Source organism: Triticum urartu, chromosome 3A (genome assembly GCF_056163025.1).
Source record: "Triticum urartu cultivar PI428250 chromosome 3A, HENAU_Tu73, whole genome shotgun sequence".
NCBI lineage: Eukaryota > Viridiplantae > Streptophyta > Magnoliopsida > Poales > Poaceae > Triticum > Triticum urartu.
Genome location: NC_141875.1, coordinates 104,664,476 through 104,687,300, shown reverse-complemented (window position 1 = coordinate 104,687,300; position 22,825 = coordinate 104,664,476). Strand labels below are relative to the sequence as shown.

The 22,825-nt window shown below is 47.0% G+C and overlaps 4 protein-coding genes across 9 annotated transcripts; 2 read left to right on the top strand and 2 right to left on the bottom strand.

Annotated features, from left to right (window-relative positions):
- The first annotated feature begins 532 nt into the window (after positions 1-532).
- Positions 533-7,020, top strand: LOC147978789 (Pyridine nucleotide-disulfide oxidoreductase family protein). 2 transcript variants are annotated; one of them, XM_087546544.1, is made up of 14 exons: positions 533-856; positions 1,340-1,588; positions 2,014-2,118; positions 2,658-2,771; positions 2,885-2,938; positions 3,317-3,433; positions 3,889-3,998; positions 4,100-4,188; positions 4,313-4,374; positions 5,278-5,473; positions 5,571-5,634; positions 5,728-5,795; positions 5,879-6,021; positions 6,480-7,020. In XM_087546544.1, the coding sequence occupies exons 2-14, from the start codon at positions 1,427-1,429 to the stop codon at positions 6,717-6,719; spliced, it is 1,524 nt and encodes a 507-aa protein (XP_087402670.1). In that variant the 5' UTR covers positions 533-856; positions 1,340-1,426; the 3' UTR covers positions 6,720-7,020. The 2 variants fall into 2 exon arrangements, with proteins under 2 accessions (XP_087402670.1, XP_087402671.1); XM_087546545.1 differs by having other exon boundaries at positions 534-856; positions 4,100-4,173.
- A 431-nt stretch (positions 7,021-7,451) lies between these two features.
- LOC147978788 (uncharacterized) lies at positions 7,452-9,598 on the bottom strand. The gene is made up of 2 exons (XM_087546546.1): positions 8,257-9,598; positions 7,452-8,155 (listed from the first exon to the last, which is right to left on the bottom strand). The coding sequence occupies exons 1-2, from the start codon at positions 8,962-8,964 to the stop codon at positions 7,988-7,990; spliced, it is 876 nt and encodes a 291-aa protein (XP_087402672.1). The 5' UTR covers positions 8,965-9,598; the 3' UTR covers positions 7,452-7,987.
- Positions 9,599-14,800: 5,202 nt separating this feature from the next.
- On the top strand, positions 14,801-17,132 carry LOC147978787 (phosphoenolpyruvate/phosphate translocator 3, chloroplastic-like). The gene is made up of 8 exons (XM_087546543.1): positions 14,801-15,284; positions 15,387-15,515; positions 15,606-15,844; positions 16,000-16,084; positions 16,194-16,316; positions 16,418-16,486; positions 16,607-16,736; positions 16,829-17,132. Exons 1-8 carry the CDS (start codon positions 14,937-14,939, stop codon positions 16,897-16,899), a joined length of 1,194 nt encoding a protein of 397 aa, XP_087402669.1. The 5' UTR covers positions 14,801-14,936; the 3' UTR covers positions 16,900-17,132.
- Positions 17,133-17,598: 466 nt separating this feature from the next.
- On the bottom strand, positions 17,599-22,620 carry LOC147978786 (DEAD-box ATP-dependent RNA helicase 14-like). Of its 5 annotated transcripts, none has more exons than XM_087546538.1 (13): positions 22,464-22,620; positions 22,093-22,348; positions 21,431-21,511; positions 21,176-21,295; positions 21,020-21,094; positions 20,446-20,715; positions 19,894-20,244; positions 19,514-19,791; positions 19,038-19,346; positions 18,907-18,963; positions 18,780-18,824; positions 18,671-18,706; positions 17,599-18,030 (listed from the first exon to the last, which is right to left on the bottom strand). In XM_087546538.1, the coding sequence occupies exons 2-13, from the start codon at positions 22,333-22,335 to the stop codon at positions 17,949-17,951; spliced, it is 1,947 nt and encodes a 648-aa protein (XP_087402664.1). In that variant the 5' UTR covers positions 22,336-22,348; positions 22,464-22,620; the 3' UTR covers positions 17,599-17,948. The 5 variants fall into 5 exon arrangements, with proteins under 5 accessions (XP_087402664.1, XP_087402666.1, XP_087402665.1 ...); XM_087546540.1 differs by having other exon boundaries at positions 18,780-18,821; XM_087546539.1 differs by having other exon boundaries at positions 21,176-21,292.
- Positions 22,621-22,825: the final 205 nt, after the last annotated feature.

Below are 22,825 nucleotides of genomic sequence, written 5' to 3'. Positions count from 1 at the left end.
AGACTGTTTTTTGTTCGGTTTCTCTCATTTTCTTTTTATTTTCTTTTCCTTTTTCTTATTTATTTTTCATTTTTCGAAAATGCACAACCTTTTTCAAATTTGATGAACTTTTATTTCAAACGAGCAAACTTTTCTTCAAATCAATGAACTTTTCTTCAAATTTGACGATTTTTTTCAAATTTAACAAACTTTTTTGAAAATTGATGAAATTTTCATTGAAACTCGATGAACTTTTTTCAAAATCAATGAACTTTTAAAATTTTGTGAAATTTTTACTAAGTCCAATGAACTTTTTTAAAAATTTATGAACATTTTTTCAAACTCGTGAACTTTTTACCAAAATCCATGAACATTCTTTGATTTTACTTTTTTCTGCTAGTTTTTTAAGTCAACCCGAGCGAACCAGCACGGGAGCTGGCGAGCAACCACGTCACGTTTTATTGGGCCGGCCCAGAATTCCGAACACTGGGCCCCAGCACCCAATGCCCAGGCCAGGTCCAAGGCATGTAAATTTTTGCAGCTCAAAGGAGGCCCAAAGGTTGGCTTGGCCTGTGGACCAGCACGCACAAGCACGCGACCCGACGGTCGATTCTCACGCTCGCGCCGCCGCCTTCCTGCTCGGCGACGGCCGCCGTCTACCGCCCGCGGCCGTCCTGGCCTCCCCCTGCCACTTCCCCATCTCCCCTGGTACTGTGCGCGAGTGCGCTTCCCCGGCCCGCGGCTTCTGCCATACCGTGCTGCCGGCCTGCTGCGCCCCCGCGCCGTTCCCCGCCTGCCTCGCCGCTGCCCGCTGGTCCCACTAGATCGCCGGCTAGCCTGCTTTCCTGCAATCCCGCTCCTCTGATTACGCCTCTTGGTAATTTTATTTCACCCGGAACTCTCTGTCTCACTGTGTATAGTGAACTGCCTAGGACTAAAATTTAATTGACAAAACTGTGTTTGTGTATGTATTCAGTCATGTACAGTATGATATACAGGTTGTTGAACTCGAATTGATGTATTTGCCAATTTCATTTCATATTGTAGAAATAGAAGATTAAGAGATTTTTTTCACCGGTGGCCGTGAGTGTCTACACCTATTGTAGAAATAGTTTTCTCATGTTTTATCTATTTTATTGGATCGTTAAGCTTAAGTTTAAAATTTAGATTTATTGATCAATTGAGTTTCATTTCGTATGTTTGCGCAAGAGGTATTTTTTGAGCATGTTATGATGTATTTTTGGAATAGTTATAGGTGTCAAAATTTATCATGTTGCCGGAGAAAACTTTTTGGCCCGGGGTTTGCTTTATTTCTGGCTCTGACACCTATTGTATATGAACATTTCCAACATTTATGCAGGCGACCATCCCTATTGCATCGGCCACTCGCGAGCAGCGGCTGTTCCAATCTCTACGGGCGCCTCGCCAACCACGTGGGTGCTCGGAGATGGGCCGCAGGCTTCTTCTTCCCCACACGAGGAGGCTTATGTTTTTCCTGCGGCCGATGCGCTACTCTGCCTCCGCCACTGCCATCGCTGGCTCTTCGCGCGACCCGCTCCACGTGTGCGTCGTCGGCAGTGGCCCTGCCGGGTTCTACACAGCCGAAAAGGTGCGGCCATTTGGTTCCCTTGGTTTTGCCTCTCTTTGGGGGTTGGTTTCTTTGCTTATCCCGTGGCTTTTGCTTCATTGTGATAGTGGTTCAGTGCTTTCTTCCGTGCTATAGTTGCAAAATTTCCCTGAATTCAGTTCTATGAAAATCTAAATGCTAAGGAGCAGTATTAGCCGTAGAATTGTGTAGCTTAATAGTGCTTGTAAAATGAGATGTGGTCTGAAAGCTGGAACCTGCTGCTGCAACAAGGAAACCATGTTTTTACAGCAACGCATATGGAGTTTTCTCTTGCATATGTTGCAACAGGAGAAGGAAAAGAACATATTCAGGCTAAATATCTTTCGAAGGGTTTTCGTTTCAGGAGTTACTTTAATTCTTTCTGCGCCCTTGTTTGTTGTTCATTCGTTCTTTTGTTGATTAAACAGATGCTGAAGGGTCATGAAGGAGTGCAGGTCGATATTATTGACAGGTTGCCAACACCGTTTGGCTTAGTTCGTTCTGGAGTGGCTCCAGATCATCCAGAAACAAAGGTGAGCATTCCATTCTGTTATCTTTTCTTGCGAATATGCTAGCATATTGTTCCATTGATAGAGAGGGAAGAAAAAATAGTAGCTGTGACTCCCAAGCTATGTGCACAAGAAGGCGTAGCCGGGAGCAGCAGGGAGCATAGGGCTAGGGAGTTGCTCAGCCCCAATACAGAAACTAGGCTACATCGAGAATGTTGTTAAATCCTGTGGCTCCAGCCTTGGCCCAAAGCCGCGCTCCTGAATGTTGAGTGTAAGCTCCGCGCTAGATGGACGCGCGTGGTCTTATTGTGAAACTAAAATGCAATACATTTTAATCTGCAGTAGCCACTACCGTAACTGCATGAAATTAAGAAACATGTTTTCTTTAGAGTTGGACAGGTGGTGTACTTCCTTGCATCATCTTGAAGAAGTAATTCATTGGTTCAACCAATATCTGTACAAGTTGCTTTATCACCTCGTGATTTTACCTGCCTTCTCAGTTGGCATACTATAGCACTAAATAAATCCCTTAGAAGATTAATCTTTCCATGTTCTTTCAACAGATTGTGGTAAACCAATTTTCTCGTGTAGCTGCGAATCCACGCTGCTCTTTTTTTGGGAATGTAACACTTGGAAGTGATGTATCTCTATCAGAGCTTCAAAAGACATATGATGTTGTAAGTAGATGCCCATTGGTCTATCCTTTTTGCCAAGTAGCTATTTTTTCTGTTGCTATATCTATATGAAGTTCATTATTGGATAATGCTGACTTAGTATTACTGGTTAACAGGTCGTTCTTGCTTATGGTGCAGAAAGCGATAGATCATTTGGTATTCCTGGGGAGGTATAACATATTTTTACTTCCTTAGTTAATCTTTATGCCACAGATTTTGATGGGACATCATTTTAGATTTAGTCTTTCTTTTATTTGTCACTAATGGTACTTTGTTTGTTTAGCCTCGTCAGTAATTTATCATGTATACCACATGAGAGTAGAGTGCATATGGTACTTATATTGATATTATCACCAAAATAAAGAAACCACCATTGCTTAATCATCTATCAATAATTGCACATGAAATAGTATCACTGGAAATACAAACTCAACTGGAACAGGCTATTATGTGCTATAGGCGTAGCATATAGTGTGTAAGCATGATTTTTTTTTCTTTGTCGTTTTCTGTGGGTTGGTTTATTCTTGATATCTTCTTTATATATATAGGACCTTAGAGGAATACATTCTGCTCGAGAGTTTGTATGGTGGTATAATGGGCACCCAGACATGTGCAACTTGGCACCTGACTTGACAAACACAGATTCTGCTGTGGTCCTTGGACAGGTATATGATTTTGGTCTTGTAACGGAATCACCATTTGAATTTCAAACAGTGTATCAACTATCAACATTATGGCGTTGACAACAATAACTTAGTTACGCACTCCTCAATTTTTCTTAACTTGAACTACATCCGGTCCATAATTTCATTCTAAATCAAGAGATTCCTATTATTTCATTTAATCTTGAAGTACTATGTCACTATGTAAAATGGTAAAAGCAATTCAAGCTCCTTCGGTAGAGCAATCTTGTTTGAATTGTCATAACTCTGTTGCTGTTATAGGAAGTTCGTAGTTTAGTGTGTTTATTACCCTTCTTCTGGGGTGAGTATTGTGCTTTATTTTCGTTTTCACAAGATTTTTGGAAAGAGATGTCCTTCTACGGGAACATGAACATGAGTGTTCCATCATATGCCCAATGTAATGTGTATTTTTTGTCATGCTATTAATTATTATCAAGGGAAATGTTGCGCTTGATGTTGCCCGTATTCTTCTTCGCTGTACAACCGAGTTGGCTTCCACAGATATTGCTGGTTATGCTTTGGATGCTCTCCGTAGCAGCACAATAAGGTATCCCTGATTTTGGTAGAAGACTTTCAATTGTTTTCAGCTCTTCTTTATGTTAGAATGATAATAAAATGCTTGTGTTGCATTTGGCGGTTTATGTAAAGGAAAGTTTACTTGGTTGGGCGACGAGGCCCAGTACAGGCAGCTTGCACAGCAAAGGAATTACGTGAAATTTTGGGTAATTACAAAATGTGTAAGACTTAATATATTTTTTTCTTGAACACACACATCAATATGAGTGTCATTTTGTATTAGAAGCAACACACCACGAAGGTGCAATCTTGCTACATTCTTATTCTTAAACTGACGTCATGTAGGTTTGAAAAATGTGAATGTTTGCATCAAGGAGGCTGATCTTGCGACATCGCCTGCGGATAAGGTTTGTGCAGTAAAGTATGGCAGGCATTGCACATTGTGTTTTGTGACTGACTGGGTCACCATCTATTGCTTTCTTGCCATGAATCATGACTAGCCTAGTTTCTGAAAATCGACAAATTTAGGGATCCGAATGTGTTGCTCTTTACCGGTGGCAGCTAGAGCCAGTTTTTGGCTGGCTTGAGCTGATTCTGCTCAAAACTGCTTCTTATTCTTGCACATGATCATGTTGGCTAAATTGTTGTTTGTAATATGGGAAAACTTTGTTGTTGGAACCGAGGCACCTAGTTCTTTTAGCACAAAGCATGTTGGTAGAGAAACCACTGCATAGGCGACGGTGCAATAGGGAAATTGCATGGTGCCTGTGGGCTGTTAGGCAACATCTAGGATGGGGAGGGGCAGAGAGATGAAGGATGGTGAGCAATGGCCATTTATCATTAAAAATCATGCACTTCCCTTTTATTTTCTGTGAGCACTAGAACATCAGGAAACTAATTTTAGTGAAGAAATATTGGAAGTGTTTTGTGTATATATAAGATCAGCTATTTAGCTAGAATGTGTTACTGAACCCATAAAAAAGGGTTGCAGCACTCAAAACTGTTGGGAACTTGGGATTCAGTTGACAATTAGCATTTAGCAGCATTCTGTCCGTTTTGGTTATGTGCTGAGAGTGACACTGGCCAATAAATGTTTAATCCAATAAATGTTTGCAGCTCTTGGTTGCAACAGTTACAAACCAACCTTTGCTAATATTTAAATCACAGCGCTGTAAAACTTGTTACTCGTACATGTCCGTCACTATGGTATTTGCAAACATGCTGCTAAATCGACTTTCTGAATGTTCCCTCCACCTTCTCTGATGTGGTCTTCTCGCTTGTGATGAAAGAAATCTGTTATCTCATTTCAGGAGGAGATGAGGAATAGTAGAATAAAAAGACGGGTGTATGAGCTGCTATCGAAAGCTGCTACCGTGCATCAGGAAAACAACGATAATGACCAAAAGGAGCTTCATTTTGTGTTTTTTAGGAAACCTACCAAATTTCTCCCTTCAGATGATGGTTCCACGGTTGGTGCTGTGGAACTTGAAAAGACTCTCTTAAAAGGTCAGATGTAGGGAGTATTCTTGATTATTTTTGGGTATAAGTTTTGGCGATTTGTTTTGGGTACAAGTTTTGACAGTTAGTTTTGTTGGTTATATAGATGATGGAGCAACTGGAAAGCAGGTGGCAGTTGGAACTGGTGAGTTTGAAGAACTAAAATGTGGGTAAGTGCTTTAGCTCATATTTTCTTGAATTTTTACGTGACCAATTAACTCTATGTTTCTAAGGCCCATCTTAAGTATCTATCTTCTTCTTAGAATTGTTTTGAAGAGTATTGGGTACAAATCCTTGCCAATAGAAGGTTTGTCCTTCGACAAATACAGAGGTGTGTGGTATTGCCTTTTTATTTACAGCCCTTTATAATCCATAAAGAAGCTTTTAATGTTTGTTTAACACTATTTGTTGCAGGAGTTGTCCCAAATTTGAGGGGCAGAGTTCTGTGCAGTGAATCAGAGACTGCCACGGTGGAGCCAGGACTGTACGTGGTAGGATGGTTGAAGAGAGGACCAACTGGGATTGTTGCTACAAATCTCCATTGTGCCGAAGAAACGGTATGTACTTTAAATCATAATAATAATACCATGGTGGAACTGCCCTTAAGATATCTTGGTATTTTGCTGGCTGCTTTTCTTCCAAACAATTCCTAGGCGCACATCCGATATGAAGCGTGATCATGCAAATTTCTGTGCTGTAGATATAATAATTTAGCTACACTTACAGCTGCTTTATTAGACACCCCCCTTTTTCTGCCCAGCACACAAACCGGCATGTTTTTGGCTTATGGTTTGTTTGAAGCTTCGTGCTTCATCCCCGTATAATATGTACATCATGGAATTTGGCCAGAATGTTGAAAACATTGAAGTGTGATTTTATTTCACACCCAACTCAGAAAAAACTTATTCAGCATCAAGGTACGACATAATTTGTTGATTTATAATGGTGTTGCCAAGCAAGCTGCTCAATGAAATTTGTCTTTGAGGAACTGTTCTGAATATTAGTTGATTGACAGGTGGCTAGCATCCTTGAAGACGACAGGAAGGGCGTATTCACCGACCCATCTGGTCCGAAAAGGCAAGGCCGGCGGGGACTACTTGAGATTCTAGAACAAAAGAATGCCCGCTATGTGCCCTTCGATGGCTGGGAGAAGATCGATTCCAAAGAGAAGGCGACCGGCGAGCTGAAGAACAAGCCCAGGGAGAAGATCACCAGATGGAATGAGCTCCTGGAAGCCGCAAGGGAGGGTGATTGAAGGGCATCGAACGGGGCTGCTGGTTCAGGCGTAAACCGAATCAAAGAAACAGACTACGAGGGACAATCTGAATGCTGAAAGAACAGCAAATCACGTACATACTGAGCCAAAGAAAGTCAAGTGCTAATAATGCAGTCTTAGCAACGAATCATTCGTACGCATACACAGTAGTGCCAATCGTGGTTAAAATCCCAAAAAGGCTCGACCACTACAGCCACATGAAACGATTGTAGTCCTGCGAAGTAGAACTGCTATATGAACTTTGCCACTTCATCTAATCATGGGCATTTCTTTTTGATAATGAACACTATTTCTAAAAGTCTACACTATTTCTAAAAGTTATAATGCTCAAAAGAAGTCACTAGAGCAAAGGGCTTCAGTATCTTGTACTTCCCCCGTTCCAAAATAAGTGACTCGAGTTTGTACGTATTTTGGAACGGAGGAAGTACGTACTACTCTAGGGAGAGAGCTGCATTGTTGCGGTGTCTGCAGCCCGACGGTGATCGTACTGGCGGCTGTGGTTCTACGGAGAGAAGAAGACGAGCAGGGATTCTACGGGGAGAGCTCCAACCTGCTCGCAGTCGCAGCTCAGCCAGATTCGCCGTGGAACGTCTGATACCAGTTGTAATGCCTGATACGTCTAACAGCCATTGGCCGCCGGCGACCGCCGTGACGCGAGCGAGGGGTAGGCAGTCGGTAGGCAGTGCTTCGCGGAAAGCAGAGGAACCAGGATTACAGAGGCGCCAAGTTCAGTTTCTTTCTATTTCCATTTCTGCCCTTTGCCATCCAGCTTGCAGCAAGTTAAATCGACAACTCAGTCCACACGCCAGACACAGATTCAGAAACAAGTTACAGCAGAACGACACACACACACGCACACACACTCATAGGCTCATTCAGATCCTATGGTTTCGCTTGACGTCGGCTGGGCTGGTGGCTGCGGACATGGAACAACTCTTGGCTGTTACAGAGAGAAGTTCATTTCTGAACATCTCCTAGGTTTCATGACGCTGCCCGCTCTGCTGACAGCTTCTCCTTGTGTTCCTCTTACAAGAGTTTCCTCCGCTGCTGCATAAAGAACAAGAATTTGAATTTGAATCTGACTCCGATAGTGTATTGTCAGTGTTGGAGTAGATTCTGGAGGCTCATTTAAGTACTGAACTGCACTAGACATGCAAGATGTCTCTAGAGCTTTCTACTGCTATTAAAACCTGGAAGAACCCAATACATATGACCATCAGAATCAAACCAAACTTGATTTTAGCTAGCTATATAGTGGATTTTACTGCCATCCAGCTGCTGATACCTTGTAATGCAGGAAGCCAATCGGCGAATGTGAATTCGTGGAACGAGCCGAGGTCGTGTACGGCTACTCGGAAAACGTCGGTGAGCACGGTCTTGGACTGCAGTATCACGGCCTTGAGGATCTCTTTGCCCTGCAGTTGCACCATCAGATCAAACACGTGACCTGCATTGCTAGTTCAGTTCCAAGATGAAAATGGAAACGGAATGAATTGAACAGTAGTAATGAAGCCACCTCCTTGAACCCAAGCTGCACGTCGAGCTCCCGGAGCGCCCCGACATCCGCGGGGCGGAGGGCCGGGCACAGCGCGACCAGCTCGCCGGCCGACGACGGGCGGACCTGGAGGTCGTCCGTCACGATGTACCTCGTCGCGTCACCGCCACGGACGAACCCCTCTGGCGCGCCCGCGCCCGTCTCGCCTTTGCCATCCGTCGATGAGGACCTGGGCGCCGGCGGCACGTACCGCGCCTGCAGCGTCATCTCGTCGCCGCAGGACGGGCACCTGGTGCCCCTCTCGTCCGTCACGTTTCTGGCGCACTCCAAGCAGTAGATACCGGCACTGGGGCACGTGTAGAGCTCCCTCCGCGGGTGGAAGCTGTGCTCGACGCGCGCCGGCGGGGAGAGCACGGTGGGGTGGAGGAGCGCCTTCTTGTCGGCCGCGCCGGGCTGGACGTGCGCCGTGTCCAGCCGCTCCACGCTGGCGTAGAGGTTGCCGACGGAGCCGCCCGCGCCGCCGAGCGGGGCGAGCAGCCGGTCCGCCCGGCCGAGCGGCAGGGCCAGGAGGGAGAAGAGGAAGTCGACCACGTCCTTGCCGGCCTCCGCGAACACCACGCGCCGCGCGCCTGCGTCCACGAAGAGCTTCATGCTCGCCGTCGAGCCTGCTGCTTCCATTATCGGCGTGGAGTGGCTCCGGCTGTCCCTCGTGCTGCGGGCGTCCTCCATTGGCGCGGCGCGCGTGCACGCTAGCTACTACACGTGTGCAGCGTGGCGGTGAACTGAGAAGGGGAGTGAAGCGCGAGATTAGTAAATGTGCAACTGCAAAATTGACGGCCGGGATTCTATCGACAGCATCGTCGTCTAGGCCATTAGTCAAACCTAGATCATCTCCCCGGTTCACGTACAACAATACAAGTGTTCCATTAGTCAACGATTAGTCTCCCTAATCTGACAGCTCGATCTTACTGCTAACAGAAATTAGTACTGCTAGCATATACTCTCTCCCTCCCATAATATGACAAAAACGCTTTTATATTATGGGACGGAGGAAGTACTATACTACAATGTGCTGCTTTGATCAAACTTCTTTTTCCTTTCTGAACGGGATCTGCTAATTCGCCATGCGCCATGGTTACGTACCTCTGTCGGTGGTTCGGTGTTGCTTTAGCTCCCGTCGAATTACTCTTCGATCTATCGAATCGTTTCTTCGCCGGACCAATGATCCACCGGAAGGCAGTGGTTCATGCCGGAGACGGTGCGCCCAGGCGCCGCACGCGTGGCCGCCGACGCCGTGCTCAATCGAGAGGAGGAGGAAGCACGGTATAATTAGCCCTAATCTAAGCGTAAAAAAAGCCCTAATCTATCAGACAGGTGTGATCGTGTGGTAGGCTGACAAGAGTATATAGGGATATGAGGAAAAAAAATGGGTCTCACACAATGGGCCGCTCATCCAGCCCACGCAGAAGAAGAACCTAAGCATACAAAAATGAGGGCTCACATAAATTTAACCTCTTCTCAAGAAACAAATAGTCATTCCATCTAAGGATATACTCCCTCCGTTCTTATATATAAGACCTTTTAAAGATTCAAACAGGGAGTACATACAGAGCAAAATGAGTGAATCTACACTCTAAAATATGTCTATATACATTTGTATGTAGTCTGTATTGAAATTTCTAAAAAGACTTATATTTAGAAACCAAAGAGTAAAAGGTAGGACCCCGATATCTGGCGTTTGGTCGCCAGGAGGAGCCTCACATAGAACGCGACGGGGAGGGGGGGGGGGGGGGGGGGGTTCCTCCAGCCGGCGGTGACGGCCATGGCTACCCACAGTTGGCCGTTGGCCCAAAGGCCCACTAAATAGTTTTATTTTTGAAAAAGGATGCCATGAACAAAAATCAGAACACATAAAATGCCACAAAGGTTGCCAGGTTCCTAGTCATCAACCAAAAAACTCGTGTACAAAAAAGGTGCCAATTAAAAAATGCCACTCTCAATGCTTGTAATGTCGTCCTCTTAGGGCATCTCCAATGCAGGAGCGCTTAAATTCCTGGGCACGAGCGCGTACACAAGTGCCCGGGCGCTAGCATTAGTATTTTGTACTAGTTTTTAAAGCGCCCGACTCCTCTTCATGCATCGATGCCAAGGAAGGAACCGGGAATCAGTCAAAAACTGCCAAAACTACTGGGATTTAATCCCTAGCGCCCAGGCCTAAGCGCCTGCATTGTACATGCCCTTAAGATAATAAAAATGTCATCCCCACAATAATAAAATGTACATCTTATTATGAAATAAAAATTCATACTCTTATAAATAAAATTGTCATCCTCTAATAATAAAAATGCCATCCTCCTATCTTATAATAAAAAATACCATATTCTTAAATAATAAAAATGCCATTCTTACAATAATAAAAATGCCATCCTATTGTATAATAAAAAAATACCATCCTCTTATAAAAAAAATGTCATCCTCTTATAAAAAAACTACCCCGTGAGAAAGTAAAAGAAAATCAGGATTTTGGGATGAAATTAAAAATAAAAAAGATTCAAAAATCGTGCATACATGACGACAAGATTTGGTGTCGGAGTTTCAGTTTGATTCCAATGTTAAACGGCAATAACCGTGACTCTAGGGTGCTGATTTGTAGGGGCACGGGCATGAAAGCTTTCTGGCTGGCATTGACAAGGTCAAGCCGGCTAGGGTATGGGAACAGGTACAACAGAACATCGGTGGCTTATTTTAGGGATGTCGGTGGTTTAAGGACCTCCATGTAAATTTGTATTATGTTTGGAGTGCTTTATATTTTTTTAGTGAATTTTTATACTTCCTTCGATCCATATTATCTATCTTAGATTTATCTGATACGGATGTATAAAGACAGAGGGAATAATAGATTTGAGTCCTTTTGGCAAAAGAGAGGGTAATGATAGTCAACGAATGTTTGTTGAGAGGGATGACATTCCGAACGTTTGATGACAACTTTAGTTGTTATCGTGAGGTGAGCAAGGATGGTAATTTTAGTTTCCAAGCATAATAATTTTCAGGGCGAAAAAGGGAAATCTGCAACGATTATGAATATATAGGATGAGAGAGGGTCTCCTTGCCTGAACCCGTGTCTGCAACTTATCCATGAACCAGGGCAGACAGTTGGCAGCAGGGGCGGAGCTACGTTGGGGCAAAACCAGGCCGTGGCCCGCCTAACGTAGCAACAAACAGTGAAGGATTGAGGAGGCCATAAAACAGAAGTTGTGGGTTTAGTTTTAATCTGCCTGTTTGGCCCGCCCAAAGAATTTCTCGTAGCTCCGCCACTGGTTGGCAGGACAACAGTTTCGCTGGTGCCTAGCATTTCACTGATCCAGTTGCACCAACGCTGGGAAAAGCCCCTAAGGGCATGTACAACGGTGTACAGTCAGCTGTCTATAAGGGCTGACAGTTAGGATTTTAGATAATGTGGAGGAGAGAGAACCAGGAAAAAAGGGGAGGTCGTCGGTAAATCTGCAGACGAGCGCTTCGCTTGAAACTCGCTGGCTATCGACGCCTCTTTTGCCGTTGTATGGATGGGCGTCGGTAAATCTCTAACTGCCTTCTTTTCGGAAGCCATGGCGGGCCTGTCTTCTGTGCTCGTGAATCTGGGCGAGCGGCGGCGCCGTATATCTCATTGTCCTCGTAAATCACAGCGATATTCTTCGATTCTTCCCGTCAAACTGAGCTGCTGCTGCTGCTTCTGTTCTTCCCGTCAAAGTGAGCTGCTGCTCCTGCTTCTGTTCTTCCCGTGAAAAACATCTTCAATTCTTCATCATGCAGACTCCGTCTATACTTGCTCCTATCAATGGTAGCTACATACATTGATTTCAGAATTTTGTTGCCCCGTAGCTTGATTGATGGAGGCTGAGTTTTAGTCGTAGGAGAGGAAATGAATAGATTAGATGATTTCTTACTGCATGCTGCTAAGAATTGGCAAAGAAAAACTGTAACAATCAGAAGATTCAATAGCGGAGGAAGATTATAGTACGGAGGAAAAAAGAGTAAGATTTATGTTGTGCCCAACAAGCAGCAAATCTCGAGCAGAGACTACATGCAATTAGTGTTAATAAATAGTTATTTTAGTGCCCATCCAACGGCGACTTTGCTAGCAGACAGCGGAAAAAACACCCCGTTGTAGGATGAGTCTATAGCTCTATCTTCATATGACATGGACACAAATTACAGACAGCTGCCGTCTGATCTAATGTACATGCCCTAATGAAAGGATGTTCATAGCTCCTCGTAAAAAAAAAGGATGTTCACAGAATCGAAACCTTTTCTGAGGTCAAGTTTGGAAGAGCCGCCTTGGCCTGGACGTTTTTTTTTTCCTTTTTCGATGAAGGGGCGTCCTGGGCCATGTTCTTCTTGTGCCGGTGGCACGTGGCAATGTACGGACGTGACTCACCTCAAAAAATGTACGGACGTGACAGACTGTACCGATGGATCGCCGCCTCGGTTGATGAGTTGGCGCCGTGGACTACTCGTCCGACCGAGCACACGTGACGTCACTCCGCACGAACCTCCTTTGCGCATTTCCCGATCACGATCCGGTTTCCGTCCCCGTTTGCTTTCGCTTTTGTTTTGTCAGCCACCACCGTCGTTATTCTTTATTCTTATCCCATGGCTGCCAGCGGATTCCGTCGGCGTCGCTAAAATGCCCCGTGCATCCTCAGGCGGGTACTATTGCACGACGACGACAACAACAAACAGAGATGATTCCTGAAAAAAAAAACAGATATGATGGCACGAGTTCCATTTCCACCTGCGCCCGGCGATTTTCGTCACCACGGTGCAGCAGGCCGGCGAGCCGTCCTACCGCATCCGAAAAATCCCGTCGAGATCCACCGCCGCACACCCGCCCCCCTCTCTTGTTTCTCCTCCATAGCCCTCATCGCCATGGGCATATATTCCGCTACTCGCTTGTAGTGTTGCGGCGACCCCCCACGTTGGGAGTGGGGGGAACCATTGAAGACATGGTGACGGTTCGAAACCAGCAGCTGGGTTGTTTGCTGGAACCGCCAGAGCGGAGAGTTAGAACCAGCGTTTTTTTTCTGCACCCGACTAACGTCAGAGTTGGAACCAACAACTGTCTTTACTGAACCGGCCCGAACCGTAAGCTGGAACCTGTCGGCACCAGAGCCGAAACCAACACTGGTCACTGGTTTTTGCTTCAATCGGAGGGGTGGTTCTGCGGCGGCGACGAAGGCGGAGTCCCGATTTAGCTGCAGCCGTCCATGGTTTTGGCCATGTCGGACGAAATTTTTTTATACGTCCATTCACAACAGAGCGACGACCTACAACGGTGGGCAATGGTGATTTGCTACAGTCATCATTTCTTTTGCTACGACCGGCAAGATTATTTGCTCCACCCATTGTCGACAGAGCTACGGTGGGGATGATATTTTTGTTGCAACTATTTTATTTTTTCATATGCCCAGTGTTTTTTTCTGCTACAATCCATTCAGGGTGTTGGCCGTCGTTCGTAGAAACTCATGCGTCGACGACGAGGGCGGCATGTGGCACACCGGAGTGCTGCAACCGGCCGACGGGGGAAGATGCAACCGGGTCACCGGCGGATCTGCAATTGAAATCGACGATGAGGGGGAGGTTCTTCAGCGAGCACTGTCGCCGGAGACGACGCGCCGCCCTGTAGTCGTGAATGGCGGGGAACCGGATCCTCTAACATTGAGAAGGAAAGTTAGAGAAGCTACAATACCGTAACTTTCCTTCTTTCTATCCATATGATTATGGCTAAAATGACTTAAATTAATTTACAAATTAATAATCTACTGTATACATTACCAAATTGACGGTGAAATAAAATTAATTTTAAATTATTTATATCAACATAAACAACCTACTTACGGAGTACTACCTACTAACAGTCTCTAATGTTCTTTCTTTATTTTACACTCGGCAAACATCGTAGCACCGTGACTCTTCTTCACAATGTTAGAGGATCCGGTTTCGGATGGCGGGCCTTTTGTTCATGAACGAGCTATGGCGGCGCGCTCCTGACATCGAAGACGTGAGAGGCACGGATCGGACGGTTACTATGTGCTGTATCACACGGCTGCGCGGCGAAATTTGGGCTGGTCGACTGGCGGCGCGGCCCAAAATGAAACCACGCATCGTGATCAAAACAAGGGAGCGAGCGAAATGCGGAGGGGGTCTTCCGTCGCGAAGCCGCCGGCCGTGAGAAGCGCAATTCCAACCTCGCCATCGTCTTCCTCCCGCCTTCCTTTTCCACGCCACTCGTGACGCACGCTCCTTCTCGGTCTATTACATGTCGTCGCGCCAGTTGACGGCTGCTCTTTCTTTCTTTTTTTCTTTCTTTCTTTCCCCTGCTGTTGCGCGCTCCACATACCAAACCGTCCTTTATTTTTTCAGGCTGATGGGTTGGGATTGGCCACACATTACATATTCCATTCCACTGCACGTACCGCCCACTGCAATTTCTTTCTTTTCTGCAAACGTTTAGAAAACAAAGGTACACTAATAGTAGGAGTATGACCAGGGGGGGGACGAATCTGTACGGGATCGCGGCGAGATTCACCCGGCGCCTCCCTGTAACGTCGTTATACAAGTGTACTTATCTCGGGGGACCCTATAAGGGACGGAGGCGGCTCCAGCACCTCCAAGCGCCAGCCAACGGACCAACCGCGGCCAAGATGCAGCGCGCCGCGGCCTCCCTCGCCTCCTCCCGCTCCGCGGCCTGGGCCTGCTCCACCACCTCGCGCCATGCCGCCGCCTCGTGCTCTGCCGCCGCCCGCCGCGACGCCGTCGTGCCTCTCCGAATTCGCGGCCAAGAGCAGCGGCCCGCCGCCCTCCCCATGTCACTGTCGCTGCTCTCCGGGAGTCGGCCCCCGCGGACGGCAAAAGCGGCGGCCGCGGCCGCGGAGCTGGCCCCGGCGGACGAGGTGGCCGCGGGTGGCGGCATTGCCGGCACGGTGCAGCTCGGCGCCATGATCGTCGCCTGGTACCTCCTCAACATCTACTTCAACATCTACAACAAGCAGGTACGCCATTGGCATCCCCTCCCCTGTTCCTCGCCGTTCGCCGCCCGTCCGTACGTGACCGACCAACCAAGAACCAACAAACCCGCTTTGCCACAACCGCAGGTGCTCCAGGTGCTGCCATTGCCGCTCCCCTACACCATCACCGCCTTCCAGCTCGCCTTCGGCTCGCTCGTCATCTTCTTCATGTGGGCCGCCAAGCTCCACCCCGTGCCCAAGCTCTCCGCCGCACAGGTCCGTCAGCCACCCACACGAACACAAAAAGGGCTCTGTGATTTTGTCTGAATTTGCTCCACGGAAACTGAAGCCTCTGCTCCCGTTCAGCTGGCCAAGATCGCGCCGCTGGCCGCCGGGCACATGCTGGGCACGGTGTTCACCAACATGAGCCTGGGCAAGGTGGCCGTCTCCTTCACGCACACCGTCAAGGCATCGGAGCCCTTCTTCACCGTGCTGCTCTCCGCCTTCTTCCTCGGCGAGGTGCCGTCGCCGCTGGTGCTGGGCTCGCTGGTGCCGATCGTCGGCGGCGTCGCCCTGGCGTCGCTGACCGAGGTCTCATTCAACTGGTTCGTCCTGTCTGCTCCGCTGACCGTCGGAGAACATTGTCCTCTAATCATGGCCCGATGATTATATTCCCTTTCGCCGTCGACCCCGAATAATTGGGGCCGGGAAGAATCCCGTCGCTTTCTCACGGTGCATAAACGATTCCGTTGACGCGCAGGGTGGGATTCTGGAGCGCCATGGCGTCGAATCTGCTCAACCAGACCAGGAATGTGCTCAGCAAGCGGCTCCTCGGCGGCGAAGAGGTGATTCCTTCTTCTTCTTCCTCAGTTCACCAGTAACAATTCAGTAGTATCTCATGATTCCTTCCAAATTCCAAACACTGATGAATGTGTTCATGTAATGCTGCTGCAGGAGGAGTTCATGGACGACATAAACCTCTTCTCGGTGATCACCGTGCTGTCCTTCCTCCTATCGTTGCCTCTGATGATCTTTGCAGAAGGGGTCAGCTTCTCCCCAGCGTTCCTCCAGAGCACGGTGAGTTAATCTGAAAGTCTCCAAAATTCAGACAAGTTGAACTGTTGCATCATAACTCCTAATAAACTACGTAATAAACTATTATGAACTCTGGCATGTAGGGCCTGAACCTGCAGGAGCTGTGCGTGAGGGCGGCCCTGGCAGGGCTCTGCTTCCATGGCTACCAGAAGGTGAGGGACGAGACACATGACAAATCCTCACACGGTTCTGGCTTGAGTCAGCTCCAAACAAACAGAATGCATGATCTGTAACACTGTTACTGACGATGGTCCTGGCAATGGTAATGGCAGCTGTCGTACATGATCCTGGCGAGGGTGTCGCCCGTGACCCACTCCGTGGCCAACTGCGTCAAGCGTGTGGTGGTCATCGTCTCCTCCGTCCTCTTCTTCCGGACGCCCATCTCCCCTGTCAATGCATTGGGTAAGAACAGACCCTTCGTTTTTCCTCGAGCAGTCTCTTTTCTACTGCAATGTCGTGTGGCTCTTCTGACTTGTTTCTCCTTGTAACTGCAGGGACTGGAGCGGCACTGGCGGGAGTTTACCTGTACTCCAGGCTCAAGAAAGCAAAGCCAAAGAGCTCATGAAGATGTTTTTTTATTTTTCTGTATTGGATACAGGTTTTTGAGATAGAGGATTAGGTCGATATAGTATCCACGAGAAAATGTATTGAGATAGTAGGTTGTACAGAACTTGCCACGGCCAGTAGTACACTTGTACCACAGGCTACAGCAGCTTCTTTCCATAGTAGCAGGACCAAACTTCTGGTCTTGAAGATTTGTAACATCCTCCCTGAATAATCACAAATCTCCTGACAACATGCAAGATGCTCTGATGCCATGAGAATGCCACTCTTCAAGGTGCAAAACCCACTTAAAAAGATAACCTTTGAGAAGAGCGGGCATGTTTGGCTTGTGCCATTGCAAGCCCTAACAAATCTTGCAAACAATTGGCTAGACATTGCTTGACCATCTGTTGCCCAAATCTTTGCAATATGCAAGATCCCATAGGCAACCAAAGTTTTGGCAGCCAACCAAATGGAAGCCAAAATATTGCCAGCAATTGGCTGGAGGTCGCCAGAAACTGGCAACATCTGAGGAGAGTGGGCAAGATGGCACAGATAACCAATATTTTGGTAACCAACCAAATTAAGGGCTGCCAAAATCTTGGTGGGGTAAATCTGAGCACCAACCAAACATGCCCCTTGTGCTTTGAGAAAACATGCTAGAGCACAAGCAAGGCACACATGTGCAGGATAGTTCAGCAGTTCACGTCGGGCATTTCAGTTCAACATCAAGCCATGCCGAGAGCATTTACAACAGCCAACATAACTTACATGGTTCCGTCCAAAATTCATGGCTCAACCGGTCCGGTTTCCGAAGGATTATAACACGACTACCAGGCATAAAGAGGTCCGAGGTTCCAGGTTTCATAGAGTACTAACGCCAGCATACGGACACCGTATAAAGCGCCTCCGAGACACCACCACATCAACATAGCAAAATATCCGACACGCTTAACCTATGTCAGCAAAGTTCCAGGACACGCTTTGCTTAAACCAACATGACTGATACTACGATTTGGTTAGGGAACCAACTCCATCTACTCCGTTGTTTCGTCACCATCGTGATGCATTTTACCAGTTGGAGACCCCCACGGCCTTGGGAGGGCTCCTGCTCCTAGCACGGTCACCACCACGGGAATTGCCGCTATAGAACCTGCCAATCGAACAAAGCGGGTCATTAAATTATATATAGCCTTTGTAGATACATCACACCCGCGATAAACTTGATATGATGAAATAAAGTTGTCAGCAGGATGAAGTAAAGTGGCAGTTAACTCAATTTGTCAACCATAAAATACAGTTTGATTCAGCTACACCAAAAGTTTCACCAATACAATCAGACATTTTCTTCTATATTTCATGAATTTCAAGGACGCGTTATGTGTGGGCATAGGTGAACTCCAAAGTTGGTGACATGTGCCTCTATCAAGTGAGATGCATATTAAAGAGGTATAAATGCATACATCAGATAATTCAACTAGGCAATCCATCCAATCGCCACATACTCCCTCCATTCGAAATTACTTGTCGCAGAAATGGATGTATCTAGACATATTTTAGTTCTAGATACATCCATTTCCGAGACAAGTAATTCCGAACAGAGGGAGTATGATCTAAGAGCAAATATTGGTAGCTAACAATGCAATCGGATGTTTCTGTTTGTTTCATAAATGTGAAGCACACGGCATAGCATGGGCACAGGTGAACGGCAAAGTAGGTGACCATGTGCCTCTCTGTGGAGTGACATGATGTTATGACTTATAAGGTACAAGCATATTTTAGGGATACAGTACCTATCATGGAAGCTGAGACCTTCACCAGAGCCGCCACTGTTATGCCAGATGATAATTGATTAATTATCAGCAGTGGTATATATGCTGGAAACAAGGAAGTTATACTAACCTGGCAGGTAAACTTGCAGCGCCACTGGTCTGGTTGTTGCTACTGCTGTTATGAATGATGCAAGTGAAAGTTGATCAGGTATGGATGACACTGAAAAGGAATTAGAGAATAGGAATTGATGCCATACCTGGTATGGAAGCTTGGAGCACCACCATATTGATTGCCACTGCTGCTGTTATTGAAGCTGCAAACGATAATTCATCAGGCTGGCACAAGTCCTGAATGAAGTATTCAAATCAAATAGAAACTGATATGCACCTCGACTGAAAGCTTGGACCATCCCTAGTCTGGCTGCCATAAGCTCCCTGGCCACCATAGGAATCATTAGAAGATGCCCACCGCCGTGGCCCCCTGCCACCATACCCTCCACGGCCGACCATAGCTCGTAACTCTGGCGAAACATTTTGGTTCGCACCCTCCAAAATCTTCACAAGATCTGAAGCATACTTAGAATCCTGGTCACAGAAGAATGTGTATGCAATTCCAGTCGCACCAGCCCGGCCTGTCCTCCCAATTCTATGGACATAGTCCTCAACACCCGTTGGGAAATCATAGTTAACGACAACCCTGCGGCAAAAGATTTGGGAAGGATTGTCAGTGCACAACATTTAAGAAAACTACAGAATAGTAAATGTGCATTCAACCATCACCATTGTGAGCTATATACATGAAATCTTGTTTACAAATAGAGTCAAACTAGAAAGTCAAAGAAGTTGCAAAGTTAAAGTTCAAACCTGATGTCCTTCACGTCTAAGCCTCGAGCAGCCACATCAGTGGCTACAAGAATTGGGCACCTGCCGGTCCTAAATTCACTCAGCACAGAGTCCCTCTCAGCCTGTGATTTATCACCATGAATAGCAGAAGCACCATACTGCCGTGATAGGTTCCGAGACAGCTGATCACACATCCTCTTCGTGGAGCAAAATATAATCACCTTAGATCCAGGCTCCTGTTGTCTCAAGATCTGATCAAGGCGCCTCCCTTTCTCGAAAGATGTGGTAACTTCCACATGCTGCAAGGTGTAACAAACTGGTTTAAAACAATGAAGCAAAATTATACCTCAGCCTAGAAAATAGCATTTTTACCCTGCAGAGAAAATAGCATTTTTTATTACCTGGGTGATTGACTTATTTGCAACCAGCTCATCAGTGTTCCCAATGTTAACCTGGACAGGGTTAGTGAGCAAATCGGAAGCTATTTTCCTCACCTCTCTTGGCCAAGTGGCAGTGAACATAAGAGTTTGCCGTTTCGGTTGCACTTGTTTCACAATTTTTCTTATTTGTGGCTCAAACCCCATATCAAGCATGCGGTCAGCTTCATCAAGAACGAGATAAGCTACCTGACGGAGACTGACTTTTCCCATTTCTAGTATATCATTCAGTCTACCAGGAGTTGCGACAACAATGTCAGCACCACGCTCTAAATCTCTTAGCTGAGGGCCTTTTGGAGCACCACCATATAGACACTGCAAAAGAAAATTTATGAATAAGACAGTATTCTGTTACGGCTGTATCAAGTATGTAGTTTACATAAAACGGAAATTCCATTTCTTAGATACGAGTAACATTAGCATCTAGCAATGTGGATGCAATGTGGATACACAAGTGAATTAAGTGGTCTAAGAGTAGAGCAGTGTAGTGCACACAAAAAGATAGAAGGAACATACAGTAGATGAAATTCTCGATGATCTACCAAACTTGATTGCTTCATCTTGAATCTGTGTTGCCAATTCCCTGGTTGGAGACAGAACTAACACAGTTGGCCCATCCCTTGAATTGTGCCGTAGGTTCTTGACAAGTATAAACCCTGGAAGTAGATAACCCAGGGTTTTTCCAGAACCTGTCTTCGCCACAGCTACAATATCACTACCTTTTAGAGCAATCGGCCACGATTGAGCTTGGATAGGACTTGGTGCTTTGAATCCTGCTTGCTGCACCTGTAGACACGAGTAATATGTGAACAACTGAATACTATAGCTGATAAAACCTAAATATTCAAGCCCAACATACAATAGGACAAAGAGGAAAAGGTTCCCTATGACATGACATTTTAGCTATATAAGTAGAAACCAATTCAGGTGTATTGTAGCTAAAGATGAAAAAACAAAACAAAGAGCATATTTTTCAAACCGTAGCAGCCTGGAGAAGACAATGGAACATGTTGAACTCTAAATTAAATTGTTGACTTCAAATAGGGTACAAGGCAGTGCATTACTACTTGTATGCATTATGTGCACGTACCTCCCGTAGAATCTCCGAAGGGAAGCATGTGGACTGAAACGACATGAATGGCGGTGGAGCTTCACGTCCCGGGCACTAAAAGGTATGGAACAACTAAGTCACATTGCGCATAACAACAAGGAGGGATTGGGGGCATAAAAGAAGTTGAAAACATACAATAATAGTAATCTCATGCTTTTTACGGTATGCATCTACCGACATGTTTCCATTGTCAGCCTGTGGAGCTGGGTTAGTAGAAGGCACAGGTGCAGGGTTTACTCCAGCTGAAAAGCGCTGCTGAAAAAGAGGATAGCATGTTACTATTTGGGAGCAGAACAAGATATGCATCACAGTTGAAGTGGCACTCCTGTGACATTTATGGAGCAATGCAGTATAAAATATGTGACCTGTAACGTGCGAGAAATGTGTTACCTCAAAAGAAGGATCATTCCTGGCCTTGTGATCGGCAAAGGGCGCATTCTGCACGCGGTTTCCAGCAGATTCAGTGTGCCTCTGAAAACAAGAACAAACATGTCATGATACTGCATAGCCAATGAAATAGATTCCCCAGTTACAGCTATTAGTAGGCTTAACAAACTGAAATTTCCACTTGATAGTTAGTGGCATTGCTATTCTAAACCATGCTTGCTTGTGTTAATGAGACAAATACAATGCAAAGCGCATAATTTAACCCCAACATGAGATAGTAGGTCAATAAACCTAAACTTTATGCTTCCTGGCTAGTGGCATTCGGGTAGGTTGCCCAAATAACTGAAGTTTATGCTTAACAGCTAGTGACATTCGTGTTGTATACCATGCTCGTCTACATTATGAGGCAGATACAACGCAAAACAAACAAACAATGATGTAACAGTAGCGTGCAGATGATGAGAAGGTGGGAGGAAATATAACCCCACCTCCAAAATGATCGGGAGGCGAACACATTCTGCGAGCGGCATGCCGCAAGCTTGCGGCTGCTATGCGACAAACGAACGAAACGAAAAGGAAATCTCGTAGTACATTTACTTACACCCAACAATCGAGCTACAGAAGCTAAAAACCCCCAAAGGGGGAGATGATTTTGGGCGTTATACCTCGGGCGGGTCTCTGTGCCTGGCCCTCTCGTCGTGGTGGTACTGGGGCTGCTGGACGGGAGCGGGGGCCGGGGCCGGAGCGGGGGCGACGGGGGGAGGCGGGCCGGTGGGGCGGTCGTAGGTGACGGCCTTGGTCTCCGGGTTCCAGAAGTAGAGGTAGCCGGTGGTGCCGTCGATGAGGCCCCTCCAGGGCTTGGGCAGCGTCGGATCTGGCGGCGCGTAGCGCGGCGCCGCGGACGCCATTCTCCTCCCAACCCTACGCGCGGAAAGGAAAAAGGAAATCAGATCAGGGCCGGGCCGCAATGCGCGCGCGGGGCAGGCCCGGGGGAGATCGGGGACGGACGGGGGGAGCGAGGGAGGGGCGGGCGAACCCTAGCGATCGGCGGCGCGGGGGGGGGCTGCGGATTGCGGCGGCGGACGGAGGAAGGGGCGGGGGAGGGAGCCCTGGGCGTCGCGCTGTGGCTGCGCGGTCCTCTGTGGGTGAGTGGGAACCCTTTCCTTCCTCGTCGATGGGGGCCGCTGCGGCCGCGTGGTTAAGTAGGGTGGGTGCGTCCGATTGAAAAGTATTCTGAGAAAAATGGGAGCGGAGGCGTCGATGGGGCGCGGTGCGGTGCGGTGCGCCTCGCTCACACACCTGGCCTGGCCTGACCCGACCCGGCCCCGGGAGAGCCAGCGGGGAGTGGGGGGGATGCCAGGTGGCCGGCTGCGACAAGTGGTGGTGGGATCGGGAAGC

Excerpts from the sequence above, each read along its gene's own strand:
- LOC147978788 (XM_087546546.1), bottom strand. The coding sequence starts at position 8,964 with ATGGAGGACGCCCGCAGCACGAGGGACAGCCGGAGCCACTCCACGCCG. Across the intron at positions 8,156-8,256 it reads TGCAGCTTGGGTTCAAGGAG|GGCAAAGAGATCCTCAAGGC; the intron begins GTGGCTTCATTA and ends GTGCAACTGCAG.
- LOC147978787 (XM_087546543.1), top strand. The coding sequence starts at position 14,937 with ATGCAGCGCGCCGCGGCCTCCCTCGCCTCCTCCCGCTCCGCGGCCTGG. Across the intron at positions 16,085-16,193 it reads GGCTCCTCGGCGGCGAAGAG|GAGGAGTTCATGGACGACAT; the intron begins GTGATTCCTTCT and ends ATGCTGCTGCAG. Across the intron at positions 16,487-16,606 it reads GCTTCCATGGCTACCAGAAG|CTGTCGTACATGATCCTGGC; the intron begins GTGAGGGACGAG and ends TGGTAATGGCAG.
- LOC147978786 (XM_087546538.1), bottom strand. The coding sequence starts at position 22,335 with ATGGCGTCCGCGGCGCCGCGCTACGCGCCGCCAGATCCGACGCTGCCC. Across the intron at positions 21,512-22,092 it reads GGCACAGAGACCCGCCCGAG|AGGCACACTGAATCTGCTGG; the intron begins GTATAACGCCCA and ends TCTTGTTTTCAG. Across the intron at positions 19,792-19,893 it reads CAAATAAGTCAATCACCCAG|CATGTGGAAGTTACCACATC; the intron begins GTAATAAAAAAT and ends TACACCTTGCAG.
- LOC147978789 (XM_087546544.1), top strand. The coding sequence starts at position 1,427 with ATGGGCCGCAGGCTTCTTCTTCCCCACACGAGGAGGCTTATGTTTTTC. Across the intron at positions 5,474-5,570 it reads TGAAAAGACTCTCTTAAAAG|ATGATGGAGCAACTGGAAAG; the intron begins GTCAGATGTAGG and ends TTGGTTATATAG. Across the intron at positions 5,635-5,727 it reads TTTGAAGAACTAAAATGTGG|AATTGTTTTGAAGAGTATTG; the intron begins GTAAGTGCTTTA and ends TCTTCTTCTTAG.